Genomic DNA, 26,718 nt, shown 5'->3' with positions numbered 1-26,718 from the left:
TGATCACCTATGATATGACAATATATGTATAAGTAATGTAATTAGTACATTTCATTTTGTAAATATCAAGGTTACGGTGGATATTTTGTCACTCCCACAGTATTTAGAGATTTGTGAATCGAGTTATTGCCTAAGCTTCTTGAAAAAGAAGTTAACCTCAATTAACCAGCGGCTGTCTTTAAAATTTCTTGGAAGTGTGCAAAGCGTGCATGCATATGCATATATATGTGGCATGATGATATGAAAAGAGAACCACAACACAACATGTGAGTACCTACAGTACCTTTATTAACATACTGGTTGGTGTTGGTGACATACAGCTAAACCAGTCGAGGGCCTTTGTGTGTAGCCCAGATTTCCTGCCTCCATTATTAGGGGATTAGCCTGACTGGCCCTGCTGCACATGGTAAGCACATGATCAATAATGGAGGGCTGCACAAAGGCATGCAGATGTGCTCACCCTGAGCAAAAGTACAAACTATTATGTAAAAGAACATAGAAAAGCTTTATGATAATGTTATTCATTTATCAGGTTGCACTGTCAGCAAAAACAGTCTCTCACTGGGGTCATGTTTTATTGGACATGTTTCTGGCTCTTTAGACGTTCAACCTGCCAAAACTGGACAGAGCAAGTACAGTTATATACAGCATTATGACACATGGCAGTCAGAAAAGTATGATTAGCTGGAGATAAGCAATCAACAAACTGAAATTAAATAACCTACTAAATTGGTTTGTTTCTGTTTTCCTTAAATTTGTAAGGACACACAGCACACCATGCTGAGTTTTCTGCTAGCAGCTCCTTGGAAATCACCTTGTAATTGCAAAATTGCTATTTTATGCCTGTCAAACAGTGCTTTACATTTTTCAGAGATTCAACTAAATAAATGGGAGCAAACTGTGTCTTTTTGTGACAGGCTGTTAGTAACAAAGTGCCTAAATATTCAAAACTGCTTCTTTATAACTTATGTTATGTGTAGACACAAGAATGGCTCATCCCTCCACCCTTTCTATGCTTAAATGATTTCTCAGTCAGTGTTAAGTGGCTTACAAAATGCCACAAGGACTGGATGACTAAAAATGATATGAAAGTCTGGCTACTGAAGCAAAATCAAAAGCAATTAGGGGTGGCTCAAGACTTCTGCATATTACGGTATATCAAAGTTTAAAATCAGTTACCTATTCCTTGTATAAATGTATTTAGTATGAGACCAAGAACTGATAATAATGTCAAATAAATGGAACTGGAAAATAAAAGCTTTGAGGAAAACATCTCTTATGTATCCACACGACTTAGTATTAGATAGATGACAGTGAAGTGTTACCACTGTAGTTATGATCTCCTACAGTACACTGTAACCAGATCATCAGGGGACCAAGAATAGATCCCAGGGGAACTCCACACTCAACTATTGATTTAAACTGTGCACGGTAACAATCAAACACACAAGATTCAAATGCCGACACGTTTTTCAACACATTTATTTATTTGCTTGATTCTTTTTTTGACAACTTTTGTTATGTGTCCACAGACATGAGAAAGAACTCCAGAACACTCAAAAGATAAACGTGAGCACTGAGTTTAAGACTTTATCACAGGCTGCGACCTGTTTCTGCTTCTGTCAAGCAACTCCAAGCAAGAGCACAGACTTGGGGTCACGTACCCAGTCCAGGATGACCGTCTTACTCACACTGAGCCGAGAGGTCCGAAACTGCTTCCTGATCCGCACTCTGTACTCTGCAGTGACACTTAACCAAGCAGCAGGTCAATTATTCTTATTCATCATGGTATACAGAGTAAAAGAGAGTTAATATCATCTGTGTAATGAGACCCAAACACAGAAATCTCCATTTATATACAAGACACGAGCCAAGAGGAAGGTTTCCAGTAAATCATTACGGGGATCATGGATGACATACTTTACAAGCAGCACTTTCAGGAGTGGAAAGCTGTTGTCATTAGCAAGCGGTAAGGCAGGAGAGAGGGGAAAGCGGAAGATAAGTGGACCTGCATGCTTTGATCCAGAGTTGTGACAGCTAAAACAGCCAAAGGAAAAGAAAAACAAAACGATCGACTAATGTGCCGTTCAACAATCACTGGAAGGCACACTAAAACTACCTCACAAAGTATTTCTGACACTCTTCAACTGTTAGGGTTGGAAGCCTTGAAAGTTATGTGCCAGTGTTTGTGTATCGACTACCTTGACGTATATATATATATATTTTTTTTAAGTCCTCTAGATTTTCTAAATGCTTAATACAAAAATCATATTAAATAAAGATGCTTTGTGCGTAAGTGCATTAATTTTCAAGAACATAATTTATGCTTTGATATTTTACAAATAAAACTTTCCATTTGTCTTCTGTACCAGCAGACAACATGTTCTACCCAACACATTCAACAATAAATAAACTCAATTAACTCTTTGTTTACAGACAAAGTAACATTAAAAAAAAAACCCAAAGTGGCAAAAAAAAAAGCAAAATAAAACTGCAATAAAATGCAAAATTTAACTAGAGTCAGATTTTCTACAAACTTGTACATGATTTAGGCTGTGTTGCTCAACAAGTTGGCTGGCCTGTGGCACACAAAGTCCTAAATTCTGCTTACAGAGTGTAGAAAACTGATCATTAGCATTTAAATGGAAATGAGACAGGCAGACCGGCTGGCTGACCAGGCCTGTGTTGAATGCATTATATGCCTACTCGGTAAATTTGACCCAATGTTGTCACTCTTGCATAACAAGATAAAGATGTTTTAGATTTCAAAGCAACATTATCGATAGATTTTTTTTAAAGACCTACAAACCATTCCTTGTCATGACAACATCAAGTCAGTCATGCTTTACCGATGTCCGACACAAGCGTCAGGCTGTCAAATACCGAGCAGCTACGGTACAAAAGCTGGCAGGGAGACTGCTGTCAAAGGAAACATTTACAGTCTGTTACAGGCAATAACTATATGCTATAGAGGATCATTGATAATATTCACTCTCCAAAACATTGATATACATAATGAAAACTTAAAAAACAAAGATTAATAGCATTTACTATAACTTTACATAAAAGCTAATCATGAATGCATGTGAGTAACTTTATTTAGCATTAATGCTAAAGACAAGGATCAAGGAGAGAAAGAAAAGAGAGGTGAAGAAAGGGAGGCACTATCTGGTGCTAGGACAACGCTCTCGTCCACTTGAAGCAACCGCCCTAAAAAGACTGAAGGTCCACGGTCGATTATAACTTTGTCCTTTCTATTGAGCTACAAGAGGAGTCTTCACAAGTCAGCTTATCGAACGGAGCAACTCTGCTGATCCATAAAAATAAAAATGGCAACCACACACAGTACAGTTGTCCTCCCAATTAGATCAAATCTGGTGCGACTCATTGGTTAAAAGAATAGTGTAACCTTTTGGGAAATTCACCGTTTTTTGCCAGAAATGTGGATTTATTGTGTGAAAACTGATTAACTCAAGCAACAAAATCACCTACTAGCACTTCTAAAGCTCACTAATTTGCGTTTTACTCCATGATGCTTGCAGCTCTTTATGCAAGATTTAGTCACCCATTAAACGAGTCCTATTTAGTTCGCTTCAGACGTGCTATTTTCCCTTTTTGTTAACGGCCACAGCCAAGCTTTCTGTTTCCTACCTTTTTGCCAAGCTAGGCTAAAAAAATCTGCTGGCTTCAGGATCATAAGTGCGCTTTTTGTCTTCTCATCTGAGTCTCAGCAGGAAAAGTATTTTCCCAAAGTGTCAAACTATTCATTTAAAATCCCACTAAAATAAAATAAAATAAAATAACTATCTTTGCACACAAATGCACAGTAAGTGAAACGATTACAAAAAGCAAAAGAACGCTTTGGTTAAAATAACAGAGTAAATGGTACGAGACATTAACTCAATAAAGTGCCATGCAACAAAACTGTCAGTGGTCCTGTCACAATAAAATACAGTGCAGCTTCAACAGCAACATTAAACATTTTCCTTCAGGGTTATACCTGCAAGGGGTTATGTAGAAAAAACAATATAAATAATAATAAAGGAAGGACGAAGCACATATCAATAACAAGGCGAGGACACGTATTATCTCTCCTGAACGGGCCGTCCTAATCTAGCAAACGATCTCGTGTTTTCATAGAACCAGATCTTAAAAAAAGACACAGAAACAACAGCTTGGATCCCCCCTCATGCTACTTCAAGGTTAAAATGATGAGCAACAGCAATGATGAATCTCTGCTATCTGAAACCTCTTCAGTGAAACAAATACTCTATGCTGCAGAGCACCAAGCCAATGTACATTATTATGTACATTATATGTATGGAGGATGGATATGGAGCTATCATCGCTGCACTTAACACACCTACACAGAGAAAACATCCAATAAGATGTTTTTACCCCTCCCCTCACTTGATGCCGTTAATGGTTGATGTTCAATGTCTGTTTCACAGCTGAGACTTATGTCTTTGCTGGAAACTGGCAGCCTCACAGATGACACATCTACAGGAAACATGAAAACTAATCTGAACTAGTCCCAGCGCCCAGCAGAGGTAAGTTATGTAACGGGTTTTGGGTGGTTAGATTTTCTTAGGAATTCTTCTAAAGGTCGGAAGGGCGCACACCATGCAGGGTTAGTGTGGTGGTGACGGCAAAAAATGCTTTTGTCGGCTTTGTGGATGAGCGAGTGAGTGACAGGGGCGGTCATCACATAGAGGGATATTTAAATGGTTCTATGTGTAAGTTTGCTATATGGTCTATGCTCGATTAAGCAGGATGTTGAGCTGAGCTTTTAGATTGTATTGTTTTGTTCGCTGTTTTTCGCCAGGCCCCTTCAACTCTCACATCCGCTGAGCCGATGGGTACGACTGGACCGACTTTCTTCTGGAGAGCTTTGACCTGACAGAAGGAGAGTAAGAATATGTTAGGCAGGAAAGATAAATAAAGGGGAAAATACCATCTAATAAGCAATTATAATAATAGGTTTCATTTTTAGGGGATAAGTGACCATTTCCTGAAAAAAACAGAATAATTAAAATGTCAAAACTTTGTGTGGGTGTTTGGAGGTGGACAAAATATAAACTCTGGGTCTCTTTTCACTCATAGTAAACTATTTGTATGCTTCACAGATTCTCCACCACTCACCTGATGGTGCCTGCTAACAGAGGGTTAAAAGCATACAGCCAGTCATGCATCTCTTTGTCATTGGCTGCCTGCAGCAGAATCCCACGATGCTCGGTGCACACAGCAAACGTGTTGGGAGTCTGAAGACAGGAAATACTCCGGGATTACTAAACCTCATTCAGATTTATCGGTTAAATGGTCATATGTCTTTTCTGCAGTGAGTTTCACGACTGAAGTGAAGCATACCCGCAGTAACGTCTGTTTGTCTTCACTGTATTCCACCTTTGCAGATGACAGGTTGATGATGGCTCTCTCGACGCTGTCCCTCTCGCTGCGGTACAGGTACACATAGGGCCGGCGCACCACCACGAAACGCCTCACCCAGCCGCTGGTGTGAGGCTCCAGGAAGTGCAAATAGCCCTTCTTTGACACAATAGGGCTGCGCATGTTGAAAGAAATACAAAATGAATAACTGGCCTACGATTTGAATACTAAAGAAAATAATCCAGAGGATCTCCTAACATGTGATTGCAGCTGGTGGTGCATTAAACGTATCAAGTGTGATCTGACCTGACACGAATCTCCTGTATGTCGGGAACAAAGGTGCATCCTCTGAGGACTTTCTTTCTGTCCACGGGGCTGTACGGATCTAGGTCCGGTGTGGATGCTCCAGAACTGGGATCAGTGTGTCTAGACAACGCAAACATGTTCACACTGCATCAAAAAGGGAGCAACGGTCAAGACACAAAAGAAAACATTTCAAGCCCCTTTTCTTAGTTCTGATTTAAAACACATTTGCAATGTGTAACAAAACAACAAGGTGTATCTCTGTAAGCAGGTTACTTCCTATGAAAATCTACAGGGCAGCTTTCGTGCACTTTTCTGACAGTTGAGAATGAATTACAAAGCTGAACTTCAAAAAATTTCCCCTCCCTGAAAAAAACTTAACCTAAAGAGCAGTCGAACAGGTGTACCTAGCAAAGTGGCCAGTGTGTGTACGTACCTTCTTCTGAATTCTAATTATTACAGTGCAGTAATTATTTTGCATAGTTGTGCTAAATGTTGTGACTGTTGAAAAAACAGAAAAAAAGTCTTCTGTGGTGTTTTCATCACCTGCCATTCGTAATCTAAGAGCCTACACTGAAAAAACTGAGGACATAAATGTTTCTAAAAAAACAAATTCTGCACATTATAGAAAATACAACAGCATTTTGCTTTTACTGATACTACCTGGCCCCACATGAGACTTACTGCTCACTGAACAAAGCACCAAAAAGCGAGTAAGATGTATTCAAAATGACATTTTTTCCTCACCTGATGTCATAATGTCCCTCCACCAGTGAGGGGCAGGTCGAGGACGGGGTGAGCGTGCTCAGTGTAGAAGAGGATGACTCCCTCATCAGAGACGCAGACATCTCAGAAAGCTAAAACGCACACATGTGCAAGCACGCACACACAGAAACCAGAGCAACAGCAAGGACACGCAAGACAAGAAGAGAGACAAACAAAGACAAAACAATCCAGCAAACAATTAAGCACAAACGACACAGACATGCATTCAGAGAACAGCTTGATCAGTTTGTCATCTTCTAGCAATGTACTACAGAAGCAGCACTGTGGTACAAATCCTCGGTATGTCTAAGAGCCCCTCGCTGATGTTAAAGAGGACATGCAGGAGAGTTATTAAGTAAGTGGAAGCCTCACAGTGTCTAAGAAGAAGGGACAGTGAGGGGTGAGGAAAGTAGGAGGGGATGCATGGTGTAAAAGAGTAATCAGTAGACCTGAGTCAGTACTGAAAGAAATGGTTGTCATATTAGGCATGTTTTATCCAGCAACTATCTCTGAGTAATGTTTAAGCCAGGTTAAACATTTCATCTGGTTATAGAGACAGAGGAGAGGTGAAAAGTATGAAATTCTTTGCAACAAGGAAGCGTGAAGTGTTTAAAAAACATGAAAGAATGAGAACAGATGTAGCAGAGGGAGTGACTGGAAAGAAGGACTGCGGGGCTTAAATATTTAGTGAAGGCTGTAAACATTAGGTTCAGAAGGACTAAAGGACTGGGTTATAGAGGGCCTAGGCTGGGGCTCACCTTGCTCTCACTGGCACTGCTGCTCACCTGGCTGTACTCCCTGTTGAAGGTGTGCATCAGCAGACGCAGACACTGGAAAGTGAAAAATATAAAAAACAATTTAAAAGCATGAAGCTGAATGAAGCTGTGTGTAAAAATAGAAAGAAAATAAATCTCTAATAAACCGAGGTGTAAAATAGAGATGAGGGGAGCAGCAGTCACCTTAGCAGCCAGCTCCCTCTGCCTCTGGTTGGGGCTGTCGGGGGCGGGGCTGCTGCTGGGGCTGTGGCTGAGGACGGGACTCTTTGCAAAGTCGATGATGTCGCCATTTTTGTAGAGTGCATCCTGTCCCGCATGCAGAGTCGCCTCCAGCTTCTCCCTCAGCAGCAAATAGTGCCTGGTCTTTTCCACCTTTAGAAGAATGTAAGGGAATTTCACTTGAAAGACAAAGTCCAACAGGAGTTTATTTAGCACATGTCAAGTAGGCAGTCGTTTCACTAATCTTCGGGAATAGTTCTCCAGGCTTCTTGAAGGATATTCAAAGCTCTTCTTTGGATGTTGGCTGGCTCTTGCTCTATTGTCAAGATGATCCCCTTCAATAACATTGAGGTCTGGGATCTATCCTGTGCTGAATGATGAAACTGTTGCCAATCAGATGGTATTGCATGGTGGATGAAAATCTGATGGTGCTTCTCTGAGTTCATAATTCCATCAGTTTTAACAAGATCTCCAACACCACTGGATGAGATTCAGCACCAAACAATGACAGAGCCTCCACTGTGTTTTACAGATGGCTGTAGACACTCAGTGTTGTCCCTCTCTCCTGATCTCCTGCACACATTTTGACGACAACTTGAACCACAAATGTCTAATCTGGATTCATCGCTCTACGAGATCTGTTACCAGATTTCCCTTCATTAAGAATGGTTTTGCTGGTTTTTTCATATTTCATAAGGGCATGACTTTCTGACTTTCACTGTTCATTTGCTGTAGATAGTTTTTATGCCTGACATTTCTTTTTTTTCTGGCCTCCACATGTCCAGTTTCCTCAAAATGTTTTACGGGCACACTGCACACAACCCCAAGTTTTACTGTGGCCCCCTGGAATTAATCTTATTGGTGCAAAATACAACTTCATACCTGTGAAACCATGTTATCTTTGGGATTTTTCTTGCTATCAACTAAAGAGATGGGAACAAATGAAGTGCTTCTGTTACTGGCTGCTAGTAACAAAATGCCTAAAGACACAAATATTATAATTATTTCTTTCCTAAGTTGTCTAATATATGTAAACACCGGTTTATCACTTGGGTTAGTTGCTTTTTATGCTTGAATGATTCATAGTTCCGGGTTAAGAGTCTTAAAAAACTAAACAAAAAAAACCCACTCCAGTCACAATGATGAGGTACCAGGACTGGACTTATAAAGAGTGCAAAAGCATCCAATGTCCAAAGAAAAACCTAAGATATAAGAGACTATTATGATGTAAGCACTGTAAAAATAAACTATAATATAATTCCAATAATTCCACTGACCTCCTGCAGTAAGCTAAGTTTCTCCAGCTCCCACTGGTGGTCGAGGATGAGGCTGTCACTGCGGGGCCTCCATCCAGCCAGGTTCTCCTCGCCTCTCACGTAAGCCACCGAGGTGTCCAGCACGCGCCTGCGACGACGCTGCATGCCTGACGAAGGGGAACAGAAGCATTTAGAACGACAAAGGACAAACAAACGTTTTTGCCATTTTCATTTATTATTGATTTATATTTTATTCTGCACCTGGACTTCCGTTGTCAGCCACGTGGCAGAGAGTGATTTCATAGACTCCAGTGACACGGTTACTGAGGAGAGAAAGCAGAGCAGGTTGTCGTAAACTTAAATCTTAAACTCTGAAGCATGCATCAACCTAGAACTTTGATCTGAAATGGTGCCAAACCAGTGAAACTACATGATAAATGTGTAATCACAGCCTCCCAACTTTCTAAATAGAAAGTTTTCATTAAGTCACAGAAAATATCCTTTTTTTTTTTAAAGCTGTACAGTGGGCTGGATTGGAGTCTTGGTCAGACCATTTTTGGCCCCCCCCATCCTTATGTTTGACAGCCCTAGTTAAAATCCTTAATCCAGTACCTCTCAGAGGGCCGGAGGCAGCCGGTGCTGAAGAGGTTTCTGATGGAGCGGGATGCCGGCAGCTTTGTGTCACGGGAGTAAAACACCATGCAGAAGTCTTTGGTGATAACTGTCGGCTGAGTACAGTTCTCCATCTAGCCCAAATATACAAAACATTAATAAAGTAAAGTAAAAAAAAAATTACAATTTTGCAGAACAATGCACGAACACTCTCCCACCTCTAGATAAGTAGAGAGGGTGATGTAGATCTTCTCCCCATAGGGTGTGACTCTGTTCAGAAGCAGAGAGTTGTGCATGGAGCTGTCCCATGCGGCCTCGAATCGGTAGAAAGTTCTACAGAGAGGAAAAACAGCATCTAGCCTTTCATTGCATGAAAAGCTTAAGGAACAAATGGACATTGTTGCATGTTGTTTTTAAGAAACAAAGATGGAAAAACATGGTACCTGTGATCAACTCCCAGAGAGACACTGCGATTGACAAAGAGAAATAAGGTGAGTTATGAACCTTTCTCTCCAGCTTTCAACAGTTTCAACTCAGCAAACAAAGAGAAAAATGCTTTGAAGGAAGACTGGAAAAACAAATTCCTACTTGTCATCATGTTTTGGCCAGACGTATCCAGAGGTCAGGATGTTGAGGGAAAGGATGTTGGGGTCTATGATGGTCTCATCAGCCTCGGGCGTGTTTCGAATACGACCTGCGGGCAAACAAGTGACAATTAGACTGGTCATTTTTTTGATTTTTGAGCTCTTCCTGCAAAAATCTGACAAACGTGGCCACGTATATCGTACTCACCAATAACGAGCTCCTTCACTTCTTTCCACTCAATATCATTTCCTGTTTCGTGAGCAATTGTGACTCTGATCCTCCTCTGAATGCCCTGTGGAGTCGCAAGAAGATGAGGAGCGGATTTAGTTTCTCAGTGGTTAAAATGAAGAACTTAGCAGTGTGACAGCAGAGGTAAACATGGTCAGACCTGATGTAAAAGGAACGTCCCATGGCAGGGCATCCCACCTCTGTGGTCAACAACAGCCGGGATATAACTGGAGGCAGAGGGATAATCCATTTTTAGACACGTATTATAACATTATAACAAGTGAGATGCATGTGTATGCTTTCCCTTTTGCATATTTAAGCAGCAACAGGAACAGACAGGACTCACTCTCCGTTAGCTTCCAGCTCGCAGATCTCAAAGAAGACCATGAGATCGTATTTGGCGTGACAGGGTCCCGCAGTGGAGCGAGTCAGAGTGTTGAGCTTGGTGGCAGGCACTGGATGAATGAAGAGGATGCAGATTCATTCATTTGTTGCTAAGAATATTAAATCAAGCACACACGGTAATCATCGATAGATGATTGAATTAAATAATTATCTCATTAAAATGGAAACAGGCAGAATCAGAGGAGCCTGCAGAGCACTCATTCATTCATTCATTTATTAATTTCCCCTTTTTTTGATCATTAGATTAATGTATAGAAGTTAGATTGTGGTGGCTGAAATGTCATTGCTAACCTGGTTTGGATAACGGCATTACCCGAGGGAACTGCCTCCTGGAAGGTCTCAGTGGGCTGAAAAAACCCCAACATGAAACTGTGAGAAAAACTTTTTTTCCATCAAATTATCTCAAGTCACCCGGTCAGATTTCTTCCTGACCTGATTAAATCTTTGCAGAGTGGAGGGAACGGCTGTTTCTGATAGTGTCCAAACACCTCAAAGACGATGGGCTGAGTCTTGATGTACTCCGTGAAGGACTTGGTCACCTCCACTGTGATCTATCGGAGGCAGAGAGAAAAATACTCGAATGAACCCTTGAGAAAGCTGTTTGTAGAAATGGACTGCTAACATAATATGTCAAATAACAAGAGGAAGTGAACAGTAGGTAATCAGTTGTCTTTGTTAATATAAGCGTTTAATGCTGCTTACATTTTGGACATGGTAGAAGCCCAGTGGCGGCCCTCTGCCGGTATTTTTCAGCGGCTCAGTGGAGAAAGCTTCGTCATGACGGTGGATGAAGCTGAAAACAGTGAAGTCATTTCATCAGCTGACCTGCCTTTTTGTTTTTCCTACACATTATATCACCCAAAGCATCTGGCTAACAACAGCACAGATTATTTCACTGTCAGCTTCTCAAATGACAAAGACTTTAATCCGTAAATTAGAAAATACATTAAGTTTGATTAGAGTTTAACCATTAATTCATGTGACCTGTAAGGTAAAATTTGTAAAATCTTTGTATCTAATTGCATAAAGACAAAAGAGAGAACTAGGAGAGGCATTCAGCGAGAACTGTTAAATGAAATTCACATCAGGTAGACGATGTTACTCCAGGAACTTTGCTTTAACTTACTTGAACTGGCAGAAGATGTCGGCGTACTCTGCAGAGATGCTCGAGGCCTGTAAGACGGTAACTCTGAAGGTGAAAGTGCTGCCGATCTTGAGGTGGGACAGCGCTTTCTCTGGAGACAGGTCCAGAGGAAGATCCAGACCCAGACCTAAACTCTTTACTGGGCTTAGAGGAGCATCCAGTGTGGCTGCGTGGCACAGAAGAAGCTGAGACTCAGAAACGCATTGACATTTTGACATTAGATGTGCCAGCTAGGAAATATATTTCCGTTCATGAGGTATTTCTAGTAAGACCACCATGTCCCTGTCGTCGCCCTCCCCTCACCTTCACAGGTGTTGTTGTTAACTTCATCTGCAGAGATTCCAGTCTCAGCATTTTGTCCTTCTCCCTCCACAATTCGCAGCTCTTCCTGTGAGGTGTTGGAGTGCGACAGACTTGCGGGACACGACTCAGTCTGAAACTAAACAGAACATAAAATCATCAGCTTTTGCCTCTTTTTACAAGCAGAACACTAGAATTTCTTTTTTCAGGCTCCAAATTTCCACTTTAATCTGACAAGAAGGACTCAGCTGCACAACACCAGCCCAGACGTACCTTCTCAAACTGTTTGTCTTCAAAGGAGATCTTGGCGGTGCCTGACTGCCTCACGCCAGAGCCGTAATCAGGCGCCTCCTCATCAGCTAAATAGAGACACAAAAGCACAAACAGTATAGTTAACAAGCATTTCCAGAAAGACAAAACAACACAAGAGGACGTGTGCAGCATCTGACAGCTAATTTTTATTTGTACCTGAGATGGCCTGCACTGCCACTCTAAGGAAGCCTTTCACCTCTCCTTTCTCGCTTACAATGGCCACACGATGTACCAGAGGGACCGGATACAGCAGGTTACTCAGATACACAAAAGCCCTGAGGAGGAGGGAAAGTGATGATGGGTTTGTGGGCGTCCTCACTGTGCAGTAAAAGAACTTAAATCTGTGAATGTTACTGACCTGCCGACCAGACGGAACCAGGGGAAGCGGTCGTAGAAGGGGTCGCCTCCTGTCAGGGCGTGGTCACAGTCCTCCACGGCGCTGCTGGGCAGCTCCGCAGCACGATCATACATTTCTCTCATCAGGTCCAGCCTCTGTCTACAAGGGCCAGGAGAAAACAACAGGTCAGTATCTGCTGATATGCAGACATGTGTATCAACTGTCAGCTACTTTGACCAGTGCTTTGAATTAAAAGAACTGCACTGTTTTCTACAGGGATGACCATTAAATTGTGACCGTGAAACGAGCTTCAAGCCAGACTCTCAAAACCTCTGAGTACCTCAGTTTTTCCAGAGTCCAGTAATGTGTGGCTCCGTTCTTTTGATCTTGCACTTCGACGGCCACTATCGTCCGAGGGAACGGTCGCCTCTCTCTCTCTTTAGCCTCACTGGGAGGCAGCAGGTCAGGGGGCAGCGGAGAATAGAGAGTGTCTGTCAAGAGGACAAACTGGAACTGCACCTGTGAAGAAAACACGAGATTGCATCATAATTTAGACTAGAACAGCAGCTCACAGTTATTTGAGTAATCCAAAACGAAAATGAGAAAATTGAACAGCTGAGAAATTGTAGTATTTGTTCTAAATACTTTAACTGCACATATGACATCTGTCAAAGACCTAAATCCTTCATGTGCCTTTTTTATTAGTTAAAAATAAATAACTAATAATAACAACATGCAAAGTAATGTCAATGTCAATGAGTACAAGACACATATTTAAAGTCAGGGAAATAATGAAAAATTCGAGTTTTTCAGACCTCATAGAGCAACGACCTGCATTTTGTTTGTTTACAACAAAATTAACACAATGTGCAATGAAACATAGCACAAAAAATATCATTGCACTGCCAAAGCATATATCTTACAACAATCTAACCTTCTTCTTCAGCTCCACACTGATTGCATTGGCCTCTTTGAGGAAGATGGCGTTGCCCCAGAGCAGATCCCTGAGGGACGTGAACTGATAGAACCGCCACTTTCTGAAAGCCCACAGCGCCAGCTCGGTCTCGCGCTTCGTCCACGGCACTGGAGGGTACACGAGAACTTGATGTGAATAAAATGAAAGTCTGATGCCAAAACTAAAAGAAAAAAAATTAAAGTGATAGTATCACCTTCCTCTTCAGGCTCCTCCTCTTCCTCAGGTGACTCCAGGTACCGAGAGTCCACCTGTTTCCGAAGGGCCTCCAGTTTACTCTCATAGTCCTGGAAGAAAACATGCAGTACAGATCAAGAGGAGGTGCGGATTTACATAACACCTAGAACTGATTAGTACTTTTTATGATCGATGGCGATCATGCGAGCACCCACCAGCCGCTGTTGTTCCAGCAGGTTGCTGGCTTCCTCTCGTTCTTTGCGGTACTGATCCTCAAGCTCCTGAAGCCTGCAACATTTCATTTTCATCAACACCAAGGAACTTTCCCAAGACATATATTCATACCATTAAAACAAGTCATGCGACCACACCCACCTCTGCTCCATCTCCTGCTTCATGTCGATGCCTTGTTTCTCCAGCAGCTCTCGCTGAGCAAAGGCCCAGTCGACGGGCTCCACGGGTGTCTCGGCGCACGGCGTCCTCTCCCGCTCCAGACGAGCCTGCTCGGGGTCGTTGAAGCGGAACACGTGGCTCTTGCCCATGATGATGCGATTTCCTTAAAGATGCAGCAGGAAGCATGAATGTTGAAACATTTGACTCAAGCATTAAAAATTACACCGCTGCTTAAATAGACACATATTTCAGGACTTGCCAAATTTATTAGAAAATCAAAGACAATCTAATACTTACCAGACCTCAGGACAATAGGTGAGGTCACTCTCTTGCCATTGACATAAGTCTCTGCTCCCTCACACGGCTCGAGAATGACGCATCCTGTTGCAGAAAAGCGTTAAATGTACGTGTGACTGGAAAGACGGATCTTTTTAGCAGATTTGTCTACAGGGAGAGACTTTACCTTCTCCCTGAGGGCCAGTGGTGCTGCTGAAGGTGCAGTGTTCATCCTTGATAAAATGGCCACTAAGAACAATGTCTTGGCGAGTTTTGGCATTTTCACGGCCAACCCTGAAGGAAGATTAAAAACATATATCGAAATTACTAAAAACTGCACAGTATCCGGATGGATTTCATGTCAAATTGAACTTATAGAACTCTTTACTTGGTTATGCCGTCTTTGATGTAATAGAGCAGACACTCGGACATCAGTGGGTCCTCGTTGAGGTTCACCAGATGAGGCGTCTGAAAGAGAAATATGTTTCAGTGTTTGTGTGAGTTTGGTCTGATCGTTCAAGAGGTTGAGAAGTTGTTTGGCAAGTGCGTGGCACAGACTGAGGACCTGTACCTTTTTGGGGGAGAAGACGCCGACTGTGCCTCCATCTTCTCTCATGGCAACGCCCATCTCAGCCAACAGTGCCTCTCTACAGAGTTAATCAGAGTTGGAGTCAATCCATGAACTCAGATGGAAATTTACAATAATGCTATTTCTTTTTATTTCATTAAACTGACAGTCTATCCATGCAATGCATAATGTTTTGTGTTCCTTATACAAACTGTATAAAATCTCACACTTTTCATGTGCTTCTTTGTTTTTTGTAATCGATGAGTTCCATGATTTGCAAAACTTTGGGTAAAAGCACATCATGTCATGTCTGTAGTCCTCTGTAAAACAATCTGAATTATGCTTGATAATGCTATACAAACACATTTGACTTGTATAAGCACCTCCTTCAGGAACGATGTCAATACAGCCTTAATGTTGGAACTATTTTTCAGTTGTGAGGAAGGACGTTTGGATCACTTGCCAGTGAGAGAAATTCATCCTCAGAGGGATATGAACGGGAAATTTCACTAAAAGCTTTCAGAGATCTCAATCTCATGGTGTAATAATTAGTTTTGCTTTTGTCATATGGCCAAAAACATTGTGAACTTCTATTGAAAATTCCACAATGTATAATAAAAAAGAAATTTAGGCAATTTGATTTGGTAGATATTTACACGAGATGCATTCCCGACACAACAATCTGTGCTGCCTCCTGGCATCAAAACAGAGATTTTTTGCTCATTAGGAAAATGTGTAATTTGCCACACTCATACGCACTGCCGTAACATGTCCTTGAAATAAGTCCAATCAAAAATGGACAATTGATTTTTTACTTGTAGGTGCACTGCCTTGAAAAGCCAGGCAGATACGCAAATGTTAAATTTAATGATAATTTCAGGTGGTTTTGCATTCGTGGATATCAAACAGCATAAAGAGCTTGGACAAACCTCTCCATACGGATGGCCTCAGTACGGCGCAGCTTCTCTTCCCATGTCTCATTGAGCTCTGCGATGATTTTCTCGGTTTCCTGTTGGTGATGGAGAAACAGCCTGCTCTCAAAATGGAAGTATTACCTCTGCTCATTCTCGTATTCATCAAGGAGTCTTCCCACCAAATGCCTAAGCCCCTCTCCTCCCTTCATTCCCACTCACACAACCCAGATCCACTTTTGCTCCGGTGAACTTTTTCTATCTATGCATCGTCATCCCCTATTTTTTCCTACCTTGAGCCTTTCAATGGCTTCCTCACTGGCCGGGCTAAAGATGCGATCGTGGAGGTTGCTGATGGAGCCGGCTCGACTGGATAGGGCTGAGAGCGAGGGTGAGGGGCTCATTCCCGTCATGGCATGGGTCACTGTGGAGAGATCACCCCTTTGATTGACAGCCTGGCGATTATTCACAAAGTTCTTGTAATCGCACAGGTCTGCCAGAAAGAGAGGCGTTGCATGGAAGAAAGCAAGGAAGGAAGGAAGGAAGGAAGGAAGGTAGGAGCAGACGCAAGGTATTCAAGGAAAGACATCAAGGATTGAGAGGACCACGCAGGGATACGGATTTAAAAGGAAAAAAAATAAAATAAGGGAACAACAGGGAGGGTAACAAAAAAAGAAGAGAAAGCTCAAATAATGGATCAAAGAAGCAGACGTATTTGCTTTCCAAAGCCATCGCAGACGGAGAAAAAAAGAGAGCAACTCAAACTGACACGGCATACAATGTCAGAGACTGAATGCTAAATACCAGAGGGATTTTCTTTTCTGACACTGAACTGCACACAAACACACACAACAAGCTCGCAAGCAAGCATGGTTAGGACAAAGTGTACTCAAAAAAATAATAGATACATCACTACAATGCATGAGGACCAAATATAGAGTGTTGATTTTTATTTTCGTGAAAGAAGAACTGATGTTTTTAAGCTGTTTAGCACAGCGTTTGTAGCAAAGATCCCGGCGGTGCAGGCCTCTAAGCACCTGACTCAGAGCATCGAATGCAGCAGCTCCACACACAGAGGACCAGACTGCAAAACACAATCTAAAATGGCATCCTCTCAGTCAGTCCTTTCTTCCATGGTCACTAATCTTGTTAAATAACAGCAAGATTCAAGACAACCCTGAATCTGACAGTTTCCGCTGTTCTCCTATCGGCATCTCTTAAACAAAGTATCACTGTGGGGTCACATACTTTTGTGGCTAAAAGTATTTCGAGGTTTGGGGAGTAAAAGAAACATGTAACACCATGGAAAAAAGAAAGGAGGCCATTTTTTTCTCTTAGCCAATGGATTACAGCTTTAACAAGATTTAACTACAAAGATAATTTTAGTTGTTCTGTAAAGTTCGTTTTATTTTTTTAATCAATTGTGCATCGTCTGACTCCATGTACACTCTCTCAGGATTGTTAGTTTGGTCTCTGGTGTGGTGGAGGAGGAAAGTCGGCTCGGGATTCATTTCTTTTTAGCTGCAAAGCGCAGGCTTGCTACAGTTATACACACATTTCAAACCAGTGATGACAGGACCAGTGCAGCGATACGCTGATAGGACAGAGGAGAGAAGAGACTGTGTGAGAGTGGCGCTCACATCCCAAGTTAATCCTCTGTCTTCAATGTACTGAGAGAAAAAACATAACCTGCACAAAAGCTTTTAACTACCAGCTTCCTGTGCACGTGTGTGCCACGTGTGCGTGAGCTGCTGTGACACTCACTCTCGATGATGTCACCTAGGCCCTGTGCGTACAACAGGTCTTTGAGACGAGCCACCTCCTCTTTCAGCTCGCGCACCAGCCGGTTGTTGGGGTCCTCGTTGATCACGGCGTTACAGCGGATCTGTTTGGCACGATCGGCGTACCTAAAAGGTGGTCGATAAGTTATCATTCCTCAGCCTCTCTGTACCGAATAACAGTGAGCAGATAATATGAAATATAAGTGAGGATGGTGTCTCACAGCTGGTTGAACAGAAAAATACGTTTGTGAAGTGTCCATTAATGGTTTTACCCGACAGAGCGACATGAACTCCACTTTTCTGCAGATGTATGCAGAGTTTAAAATCTAATCTAATCAGCACTTCTATTTATTTGCTTGACCCTGCAGTATGACAGTGTGACTTTAGCTTTAAAATGCATTTATAGTGAAAAACGTCAAATTTAATGATCCCAAAAACAGAGCTTTAATATATTTTCCTTACCGAAGGGTACTTAGGGTTTCATCATAGTTAATATCAGCAGGGCTAAGGGCAGCCACCATGGCTGTGCGAGAGTTTCCTCCTAAAACAGATACACAAATATATTTCATTAACTAACACAGAAAATCTTTTTCTTATGCTGAAACCTCTTTTTTTCTGGTTGCATTTGCATACCTAAGTTCTCCCTCAGCAGCCATGTGAGCACCGAGTCTCTGTAGGGAATGAAACTCTCCACCTTCTTCTTTTTCTTGTTCTATCAACAAAGGAATCACAATAATATTTGAAGTTTACCCTAAAAAAAGATGCTCCATATACCCTGCGTGCCGCTGTATACTAACCTTGTTTGGTGCAGAGTCCTAAAAAGAGAAGAAGAAACACCAGCATTTGTAATTGAAACACACAAAATAGGATTTTAAAGTAAGATTTTTAGCAAAGTGTAAAAGTTCATACCAGTTCAGCCAGAGCAGAAATCACTTTTCCCAGAGTGGTCAAGGATTTGTTGATATTTGCTCCTTCCTGCAAACACACACACAAAATATAGAAATCAGCCATTTCATGTATTTTTCCATCTAATCATGAGTACATTTTAGATATATTACTTCAAATTAGCACTAAAACCACCAAAGGAGTCTTTTTTACTCATTTGGCATTTTAAAAGTCATGTAACTCAAAAGAAGATGAAATTGATTGGGGCGTTCAATCATTTATACCTTGAACCAATGGCGGAGTAAATTTGACCCCCAAATGAAATCAATGTAAAATGCTGCACTAAACAATGGCAACAGGCCTGGGTGTATAGTGACACATATTGTTTATACTATTTTTTTATATAAATGCTGCTATAACATGAGCTAGCTAGATAAGGTTGAGAGATGAGTATATAGAAGACTCCAATTGAAGTTGGCAAATTGTTGCAGGATGGAGAGGCTCAGGATGGGACATCTGAGTCGGGGAAGAATGAAGCTGAAGCCATTACGGACAAATGGAGAACGGGGCTCAAAGAACCACAGCTAATCTGAGTAGAGAGTTCAGAGTAAGCAACGTGGCCGTGTCCAAAATCAGCACCCGCTGCTATGTATTATTAATTCTACGTTTATGAAAATGGATCAGTTTGTTGAAAGATGTAATTAGGTACCAATCAGTGCATATTTATGAGTTCAACTTTAAATTATGTTTCTTATTTTGTTGTAGAAAACTGTGGAGTCTGTTTTAAAATATAGGCAATGAGCTTTTCAATCAGTTTTTTACTTTGCTTCTTTATCCTTGTGTATTTATTCATTTTTTACTTTTCCATGATCATTTTCTTCCACAATGTTTACATTTGTGGTGCGTTACTTATTGTGTTTTTCTTGGTGTGCCCTTTGTTTTAGAAGATTATAAAATACATTTTAACCTTACAATCTGTAATGAAATACTCAAAATCATTTGTAAAACCATTAAACCCCCTGAAAGGGAATATTAAATACTTATTTTGTCAAATTTTACAAATATTTAGAGAAATTAGATGAAAATGAACAACTTCTTCAAGAAAAGACTTGCTTGCCATTGCATAGCACTGAAACAGCAACATCATCTCACCTTCAGCCTTGTTCCTTTAGCTCCAGTTGAGTCTGCTCTCTCGCTGCCAGCCAAGTCAACCAAACTGATCTTGCTGACCTAAGAAGACAATAATTTTTATTTTTTTTTTCAAAATAATTCACCCTCTCTGAAAAGGACTAAATATCCACCGCAGCAAACACAATCCACCCGGAGCTGAAAAGGAGAGCTGGCAGTAAAGTGTGGTTTACCAGTCAATACAGAAACACGTTCAACAGATAGCAGCACCGCATACGCGGCCTCCTAACAGGCCATAAAACGTCATAAAATCATTTCTGCCTCAACTCTCCTTATTGATTTGTTTGTAGTCAGAAGAATGGAAAAATAAAATCTTCGTTTGTGGGTGATTTGCACCGGACCTTCTCTGACGTGTTGTCCGTCTCCATGTCGTGTTTCTTCTGAGTGAAGATAATGTTGAAGACGGCGTGGGAGCGGCTGCTTGTCTCGTTCATGTTGGTAGCAGCCACAGTCCTGAAAAAAAGAAAAATACATGCTCATGGGTTTTTAAAAATAACAATTATCAAATCTAAACAACTGATCTTAAATTTTTTACCTGGCCTTGTTTCCAGAATCCATCAGGTCCTGGATGTCATTGTAGGAGGTGACGGCTAGCTTTGATAGATCTTCAACATAAGGTCCCATCAGCGGGTGCTCTCTGACACGCAGGTTTCCTTTGTTTTTGGGATTCAGCAGGTCACGCACACGCTCACAGTAGATCTCCATGTAACTCACCTGCAGGGAGAAGAGAAGGCAGTCATAAAAGATGTTTAATGACTAATTAATTCGTTATAATAAGTGACTTGCTGCTACAGGAACAATATAAGATTAAAAATGAATGAATTAGCTTCTGACTATCTGATAAAACAACACAATTCCAATATAACCTGCTTCTGTTTCACATGTTTCAGCCAAACTACCTGAAAAAAATTTCTTTAAATGCAAACAGGAAAGCCTGCCAAAAGGCATATCAGAGTTTAGCATGACTCACCTCCACTGAGTAGGACATGCTGTTGTCATTATTGCTGTCATTGATCTTGGTGAAAAGGTCCTCGCACAGCTAGAAAACAAAATGCCACTGTCACTTTACAACTTAAGGACTTCAAACTTCTGTGTTGGAGTCAAATCGGCACAAAATTGTCTTTCATTAAACTGTATTTAAAACTGCTTCCTGCTTTACCAGAGGAATGATTCCCTGCTGGTCTTTTTCCTGTCGGCCCATCATGGTGTAGCTTTTGCCTGCACCCGTCTGCCCGTATGCAAATATACACACATTGTAGCCTTCAAAGGCGTGGAGCAGCATCTCCTCTCCGATGTCTCTGTACACCTGCATCTGGGAGGCATAGTTGACGTCCTCAGGCTGCAGACATGGAGATAGCGGAGTGATAACGAAGAGGGGGGGGTTTGAAAATTAGCATTTTTTAATAGCATGAATATTCATTATTCTAACACACATTAAATATCAAACAGTGTGCTGCAGGCAAAAAAAAAAAGAAAAGAAAAGTTAGAGGGATTAGTCACTGGGGACTTGTTTAAGAGCAGAGCCTTCTATATTCTAATGCAGATGTATTTCCTTTGATGAAAGCTGTAAGACTCACCGTGGTGTGTGACCAGTAGGAAAAGTCAAAGTTGAAGCTCTTGTTTTCTTTCGGCTGTTTTGGATTCAAGATTGCTAAAAAGATCAAAACAGATCAGTTAGAAGCATCGAAAGCTGAATGTTCTTCATTCTGTCTTCCTTATCTGGCTTTTTTAGTTTACATACAGTAAGCCAGAAGGAAACTGTGAAACATTTCATATCTGCTATGAATCTATATCAGTATTTTATCACACAGTCTTTGTGACCGGTTAATTTTGTCGCGTACCCACACTCTGTATGCATGCTGTGTTTAAATGCTCGTGGGTTTGCTTTGATTTTCTTCTTTTATTTATTTTTATGATTGTTTCCACCCAGAGCAGTGTGTCCAATAATGATCCATCTAATGTTTGTGTGTGTGTGTGTGTGTGTGTGTGTGTGTGTGTGTGTGTGTGTGTGTGTGTGTGTGTGTGTGTGTGTGTGTGTGTGTGTGTGTGTGTTTCCCCCACAGTTAGTTCAACTCCTGCCTTATCATTTGTATTATTTACTGGTCTTTTTTTATGCATATTTCACGGATAATTACAATCCAGTTCTTATTATAAACAAAGGTTTTGTTTAAAACCTTCATTTTACATTAACATGCATACTCACTGGCCATTTTATTAGAAACACGTGTTTAGCTGTTCATTAATGCAAATATCTAATCACTCAGTCACATGGCAGCAACTCAATTATGTCTGTAGACAAGATGACCTGCTGCAGTTCAAATTGAGTATCAAAATTGGGAAGAAAGGTTATTTAGGTGACTTTGAATGTGGCATTGTTGTTGGTAGACAGGCTGGTGCGAGTATTTCAGAAACTGCTGATCTCCAGGGATTTTCCCGCACAATCGTCCCCAAGTTTACAAAGAATGGCCCAGAACATAGAAAATATTCAGTGAATGGCAAGGGTCAAAGAGGGAAATGGCCAGACTGCTTCGAGCTGATAGGAAGGCAACAGTAACTCAAATAAAAGCTTGTAACAACCAAGGTATGCAGAAGAGTATTTCTGAATGGAAGGTTAGATGGGGAACCTTGAAGCAGATGGGCTGCAAAAGCAGAAGACTGCACTGGTTTCCATTTCTGTCAGCTTAACAGAAAACTGAGTGCACCAAAATGGGACAATTGTTACCATTGAAGGTTGGAAAAACGTTTCCTGGTCTGATGAGTCTCGATATCCGCATTCTGATGGTAGGGTCAGAATTTGACATAAACAACATGAAAGCATGGATACACCTGACTCAGGTTGCTGGAGATATAAAGTTGTGGGGGATATTTCCTTGGCCCGTGTCAACAGGCACCAAAATTCCTGAGAAATGTTTCCAGCAGTTTGCTGAATATATGCCACAGGCCATTAAGGCAGTTCTGACAACAACTTGGTACTAGTAAAGTGTCCAGTAAGCATATTTTTTTCTATCACTTTGAATTATATTTACCAAAAAACACAAAAAATGAGAACATTCTGGATCAGATAGGATTTACAGTTCTGCTCAATAACAGCTTTTGCAATTATACACCACAGCTCTCTTTTCTAAGGAGGAGCAGCTGCTCTTCTGGCCGCAAATTAAATAAACCGTATCACCCCTTGTGGACGAGTTCAATAAAGCAGCAGCGTCAGTGAAGCAGTCCTGTTAAGAGGAGCGAAGGCTCTTAGCACTCGATACATGTGAAGTTACCGAGCTGAAGTAATGCAAGCCTGAATCTTCTGGCTTTTAATGAGGTCATTAAAAACAGACACAGCAGGCTGACATGCGCCTGCTCTCTCCTGCACCCTTACATCAGCTGACCTCGGGTCTGGACTCGACCAGAACAACGGGCCCTTGTTGGTCCATGCAGCTCGTATGATGAGAGAAGAGAGCCGCGGCTGTCGCTACATCCTACACACACTGACGGGTTTCAGGCCTGACTGAAGCTTTTGTTTCCGTCTCGAGCTGCCAAAATGCTGCATGCCTCCCTGCCCGCTGTTATACCGCCGCAGGACAATGCGGCCCGCGAGACGAGGTGAAACACTAAAAATGCTTCAAAGTGGGTCACAGAAATGAGACCAAAACAGCATCAGAGGATCACTTTAAACACAACTCAGACTTTCAGTGAAGCACCTCAGACGCAACCTCGTAATCACTGAATCGAATTGCTGTAATTATTCACATAAACACGTGTCATATGCTCTGTCTGTTTTAAAAATAGAGCGCTATATAATCAGTTTACTGTAAAATTAAGAAGCTAAGAACAGCCTTATCCTACTGGCCAATTAAAAATGAATATTCAATATTCTTCTTGTTATTAATTATGCCTACATTTACATAAAGCCTGTTATTCTGAAGCACAAACAGAACAAAAATGCTCCATAAACACCTCATACAAACTAGTCAGAAATGCTGAACGCTTCTTTTAATCTCTTACATTAAGGGATTTTTGTTTTAGAGATTGCAGCATTTTTCCAAGTATTCTGTTTGCATTTTGTCCTGAAAAAGTACACAACTTGACTTAAAGTTGGTGGTTATATAGTATAGAGCTTTCAGTCGACTGATCTTTTAGACAGAACACATGTAAATATTCTGCAATTAATAATAATTTGTCTTTTTTTCCACAAAAAAGGCCACTTACCTTTCCTTAAAACACACACTTATTGTTCCACAATGAAAAGCTAAGTTGGCGTTCTTCTTTAAAGATTAAATGCACATCACAGTGCTTCTCTGGTGCTTTTCAGTCTAAGTGAACCACAGGTTTAAGTTTCCACCTCATGCTGCATTTCTACACCTACACCTGAGGGCTTTGATTTATTTATTTTTTTAAAGAGAACTATAAAGTTAATTAATCAAAATGTCAATGACGAAATGAATAATTAAGTAATAGAGGTAAACTTCAATTAAAGCAGTGCCACTGGGTTAACATATTCAGTGTTAGATCCTCAGTAAAGTGGGTCTTTAATGCTTTTACCTATTTTTTTGGTCATACATATTCTCTTACATGGCTGGATGCTCGTGTGGATACAGTTTCAAATAAAGAGCACCAGAGCTGAGAGTTTTTTTTACTCTTGGTTCTGTATGATGTCATTGAAAGGGGATAGTCTGGATTTGGTCATCACAGGCTGTGAGCAAAGATACTTTATCCACTTGCTGTTCCAACCTTTTATTTGCGAGGGGCAGCCAATCAGAAGAAAGCTGGGTTAAAAGGGAGGGTGGACTTAACCCTCCGAGATCTACATTATCATTGGTGATGAGTCAAGCGTGCACCCAACCCTAATTCTGTATTTTGGAGAAAAGAAAAATGACTCTTCTGGAACAAATGTGAATAGTTTTGGATGGCTGTCAGTTAGAAGAACTGTTTTGGGTTTGTTTGGTTTTTTTTACTTGATTGCCAAGACTGGGGAGAACACACACAGACAAACAAATTATATATTCATAGAGTTAGGGTTATGATGGCTCAGACCTAACAGGCTGGTTTTAAGGCAAATGAGCTAAAATGTGTAGTTTCAGAAAGCAGATAAACTGACACCTAGTGTAAGATAAATAAGGATTATTTTTAACCTTGAAATGTGTAAATCGACTTTATAAGTTTGCACAATAACTACATTTTAAGCACCTCTCTCAGTTAAAAGGCATAATTAAACTCTCAAACATTAAAGTCAGTCTGACTAAATCTTCACTGAGAAGTCTCGGCGCTACCAGCTGAACTCTCGTATACTCACTCGTGGTGTTCCCAGACATCTGAATGATGCACTTGCTCTCCTTCCCGATCTCTCTGGAGTTGAAGGGTCGGACCCTCACCGCTACCTTCACGGAAGCCCCCGCCATGTTGCAGGTCTACGTGTGAGTGAGCAGAAGAGCTGGAGATCCCCGTGGCCAGTGCGCACCTGGCACCTGCACAGGTAGACAATGACAGAGGAGTTCATTAGCAGTGACAGCACATGTGACACCATAAATCATTAAGACTCCATATTATAGAATTTAATCCAGGAATTAAACATTATCTTTTAATATTTCTGACTTGTTTTTTTGTCATTTTGTTTTTTTAATAATGGTGATGCAGCTTTCTTAGCCACAAACAGCTGAGACATACACATGACACCATTTTCCATTTTTAGGCCCTGAATCACAGTCAGTTTGTCTTCAGGCAGAAACACCCAGTTCCTACTGACTAAATGGCTGGACCAACATTTGGCAGGATGATCATCAGCGTCTCTGCAATTCTACAGTAAAATGGCTGCTTATTCCCTGCCAGCAACACCGCCATGGATGAAGGCCTGACTGCTTCAAATCAATGAAAATAATGCACAACCCTGAAATATGAGGCGCTTCTCACTGCGCCTTCCAAAATAAGCTCGATATTCCTTTTTTTTCTTCCTAACCCCTACAATTTTTTTTCTTAGTTAATGAGCTAATTTACAATAATTCATAAACGTATCATTGCTTCCAGACAGCACACCGCACATCCACCGTCACATCCAAGCCCCCGTCGATCAACAAGGGGGGAAATCTTGCTTAACATCCAAACAATAAGCCATTATTGATACGTTATAAATTTGAGGATGAGAAGAATTTTAACCGATGACATTTCCTGGATATTTCCTAAGCCATGTAAATAATGTCTCCTCCATCTTGCTGTGCCTGCCGCACCTCGACGACAGGCCGCGTAAACATACACAGCTCAGACACCAATTCATCCCAGACTGCGTCAGAAAGGAGGTCAGCACACATTATTACAGCTTACATGACAGTCCCAGCCTTTATCAACGCCTTTGCTCGTCCAATTCACTCAGTAAGATGGCAGATTTGTGTTTTTTGACTGTTTTTTTAAACACAGAATCATACCCCAAACACCCTGACGCAGCGTCTCTTAAGCGCACAAAAGCCTCGAAATGACCAACACGCAAAAATACCCTGTCCTCACCGAGGCGTGACACCCATTATTGCCCTGAAAAAACACGCCGTGTCTTACCTCAGCAACTCAGACTCGACAGCCGCAAATGGTGGATCCCCCTTCCCATTCAAAACAGCGGCAGGATCCTCTGGTGCCTCCTCCGATTCTCCTCTGCAGCTTTTTTGGTCCTTCGCTCTATCCTTTGGTTAGCCTACAGCATCATTTCCCCTCACGCACCCATACATGGATAATCCGCCGTGCCTCAGCTTCAGCAGCGGTGCGTCAGTTAGAAAAGAGTGGGAGACTTGGAGTGGTGTGGAGGGAGGAGCGGGGTGCCGCACGGATAAACAGGAGGATGGGTGCGGGATGCTCTGACGGCCGGCCGTCAGTCTGTCCGTCAGGCAGTCTGAAAGCAGGGAAAATGGCGGTGCAGCTGTGCCAGGGATGCTGGGAGGCGGTGATGACATCAGCTTCAGCATCATCAGT

The 26,718-nt window shown here is 41.5% G+C and overlaps 1 protein-coding gene across 4 annotated transcripts; it reads right to left on the bottom strand.

Moving 5' to 3' along the window:
• Positions 1-1,468: 1,468 nt before the first annotated feature.
• kif1ab (kinesin family member 1Ab) lies at positions 1,469-26,661 on the bottom strand. 4 transcript variants are annotated; one of them, XM_085256087.1, is made up of 49 exons: positions 26,311-26,661; positions 25,061-25,232; positions 21,357-21,430; positions 20,939-21,118; positions 20,750-20,818; positions 20,315-20,493; positions 20,121-20,232; positions 19,744-19,821; positions 18,616-18,681; positions 18,504-18,521; positions 18,340-18,418; positions 18,169-18,247; positions 17,690-17,832; positions 17,481-17,519; positions 16,219-16,418; positions 15,944-16,023; positions 15,018-15,093; positions 14,835-14,914; positions 14,634-14,740; positions 14,468-14,551; positions 14,153-14,333; positions 13,993-14,065; positions 13,797-13,887; positions 13,562-13,710; positions 12,968-13,146; positions 12,649-12,786; positions 12,447-12,565; positions 12,252-12,337; positions 11,982-12,117; positions 11,661-11,844; positions 11,237-11,327; positions 10,967-11,085; positions 10,826-10,881; positions 10,476-10,584; positions 10,290-10,356; positions 10,109-10,193; positions 9,905-10,010; positions 9,760-9,783; positions 9,535-9,649; positions 9,317-9,450; positions 8,966-9,027; positions 8,726-8,871; positions 7,413-7,601; positions 7,212-7,283; positions 6,436-6,545; positions 5,692-5,811; positions 5,368-5,560; positions 5,143-5,261; positions 1,469-4,896 (listed from the first exon to the last, which is right to left on the bottom strand). In XM_085256087.1, exons 2-49 carry the CDS (start codon positions 25,164-25,166, stop codon positions 4,839-4,841), a joined length of 5,160 nt encoding a protein of 1,719 aa, XP_085112213.1. In that variant the 5' UTR covers positions 25,167-25,232; positions 26,311-26,661; the 3' UTR covers positions 1,469-4,838. The 4 variants fall into 4 exon arrangements, with proteins under 4 accessions (XP_085112213.1, XP_085112211.1, XP_085112210.1 ...); XM_085256085.1 differs by having other exon boundaries at positions 16,219-16,349; XM_085256084.1 differs by lacking the exon at positions 17,481-17,519.
• Positions 26,662-26,718: the final 57 nt, after the last annotated feature.

Source organism: Mchenga conophoros, linkage group LG18 (genome assembly GCF_057382185.1).
Source record: "Mchenga conophoros isolate Kocher_MC1m ecotype Shallow Benthic linkage group LG18, M_conophoros_male_GT1.1, whole genome shotgun sequence".
Taxonomy (NCBI): Eukaryota; Metazoa; Chordata; class Actinopteri; order Cichliformes; family Cichlidae; genus Mchenga; species Mchenga conophoros.
Note: the sequence above shows the minus strand (reverse complement) of the source record. Positions and strands in the feature narration are given on the sequence as shown.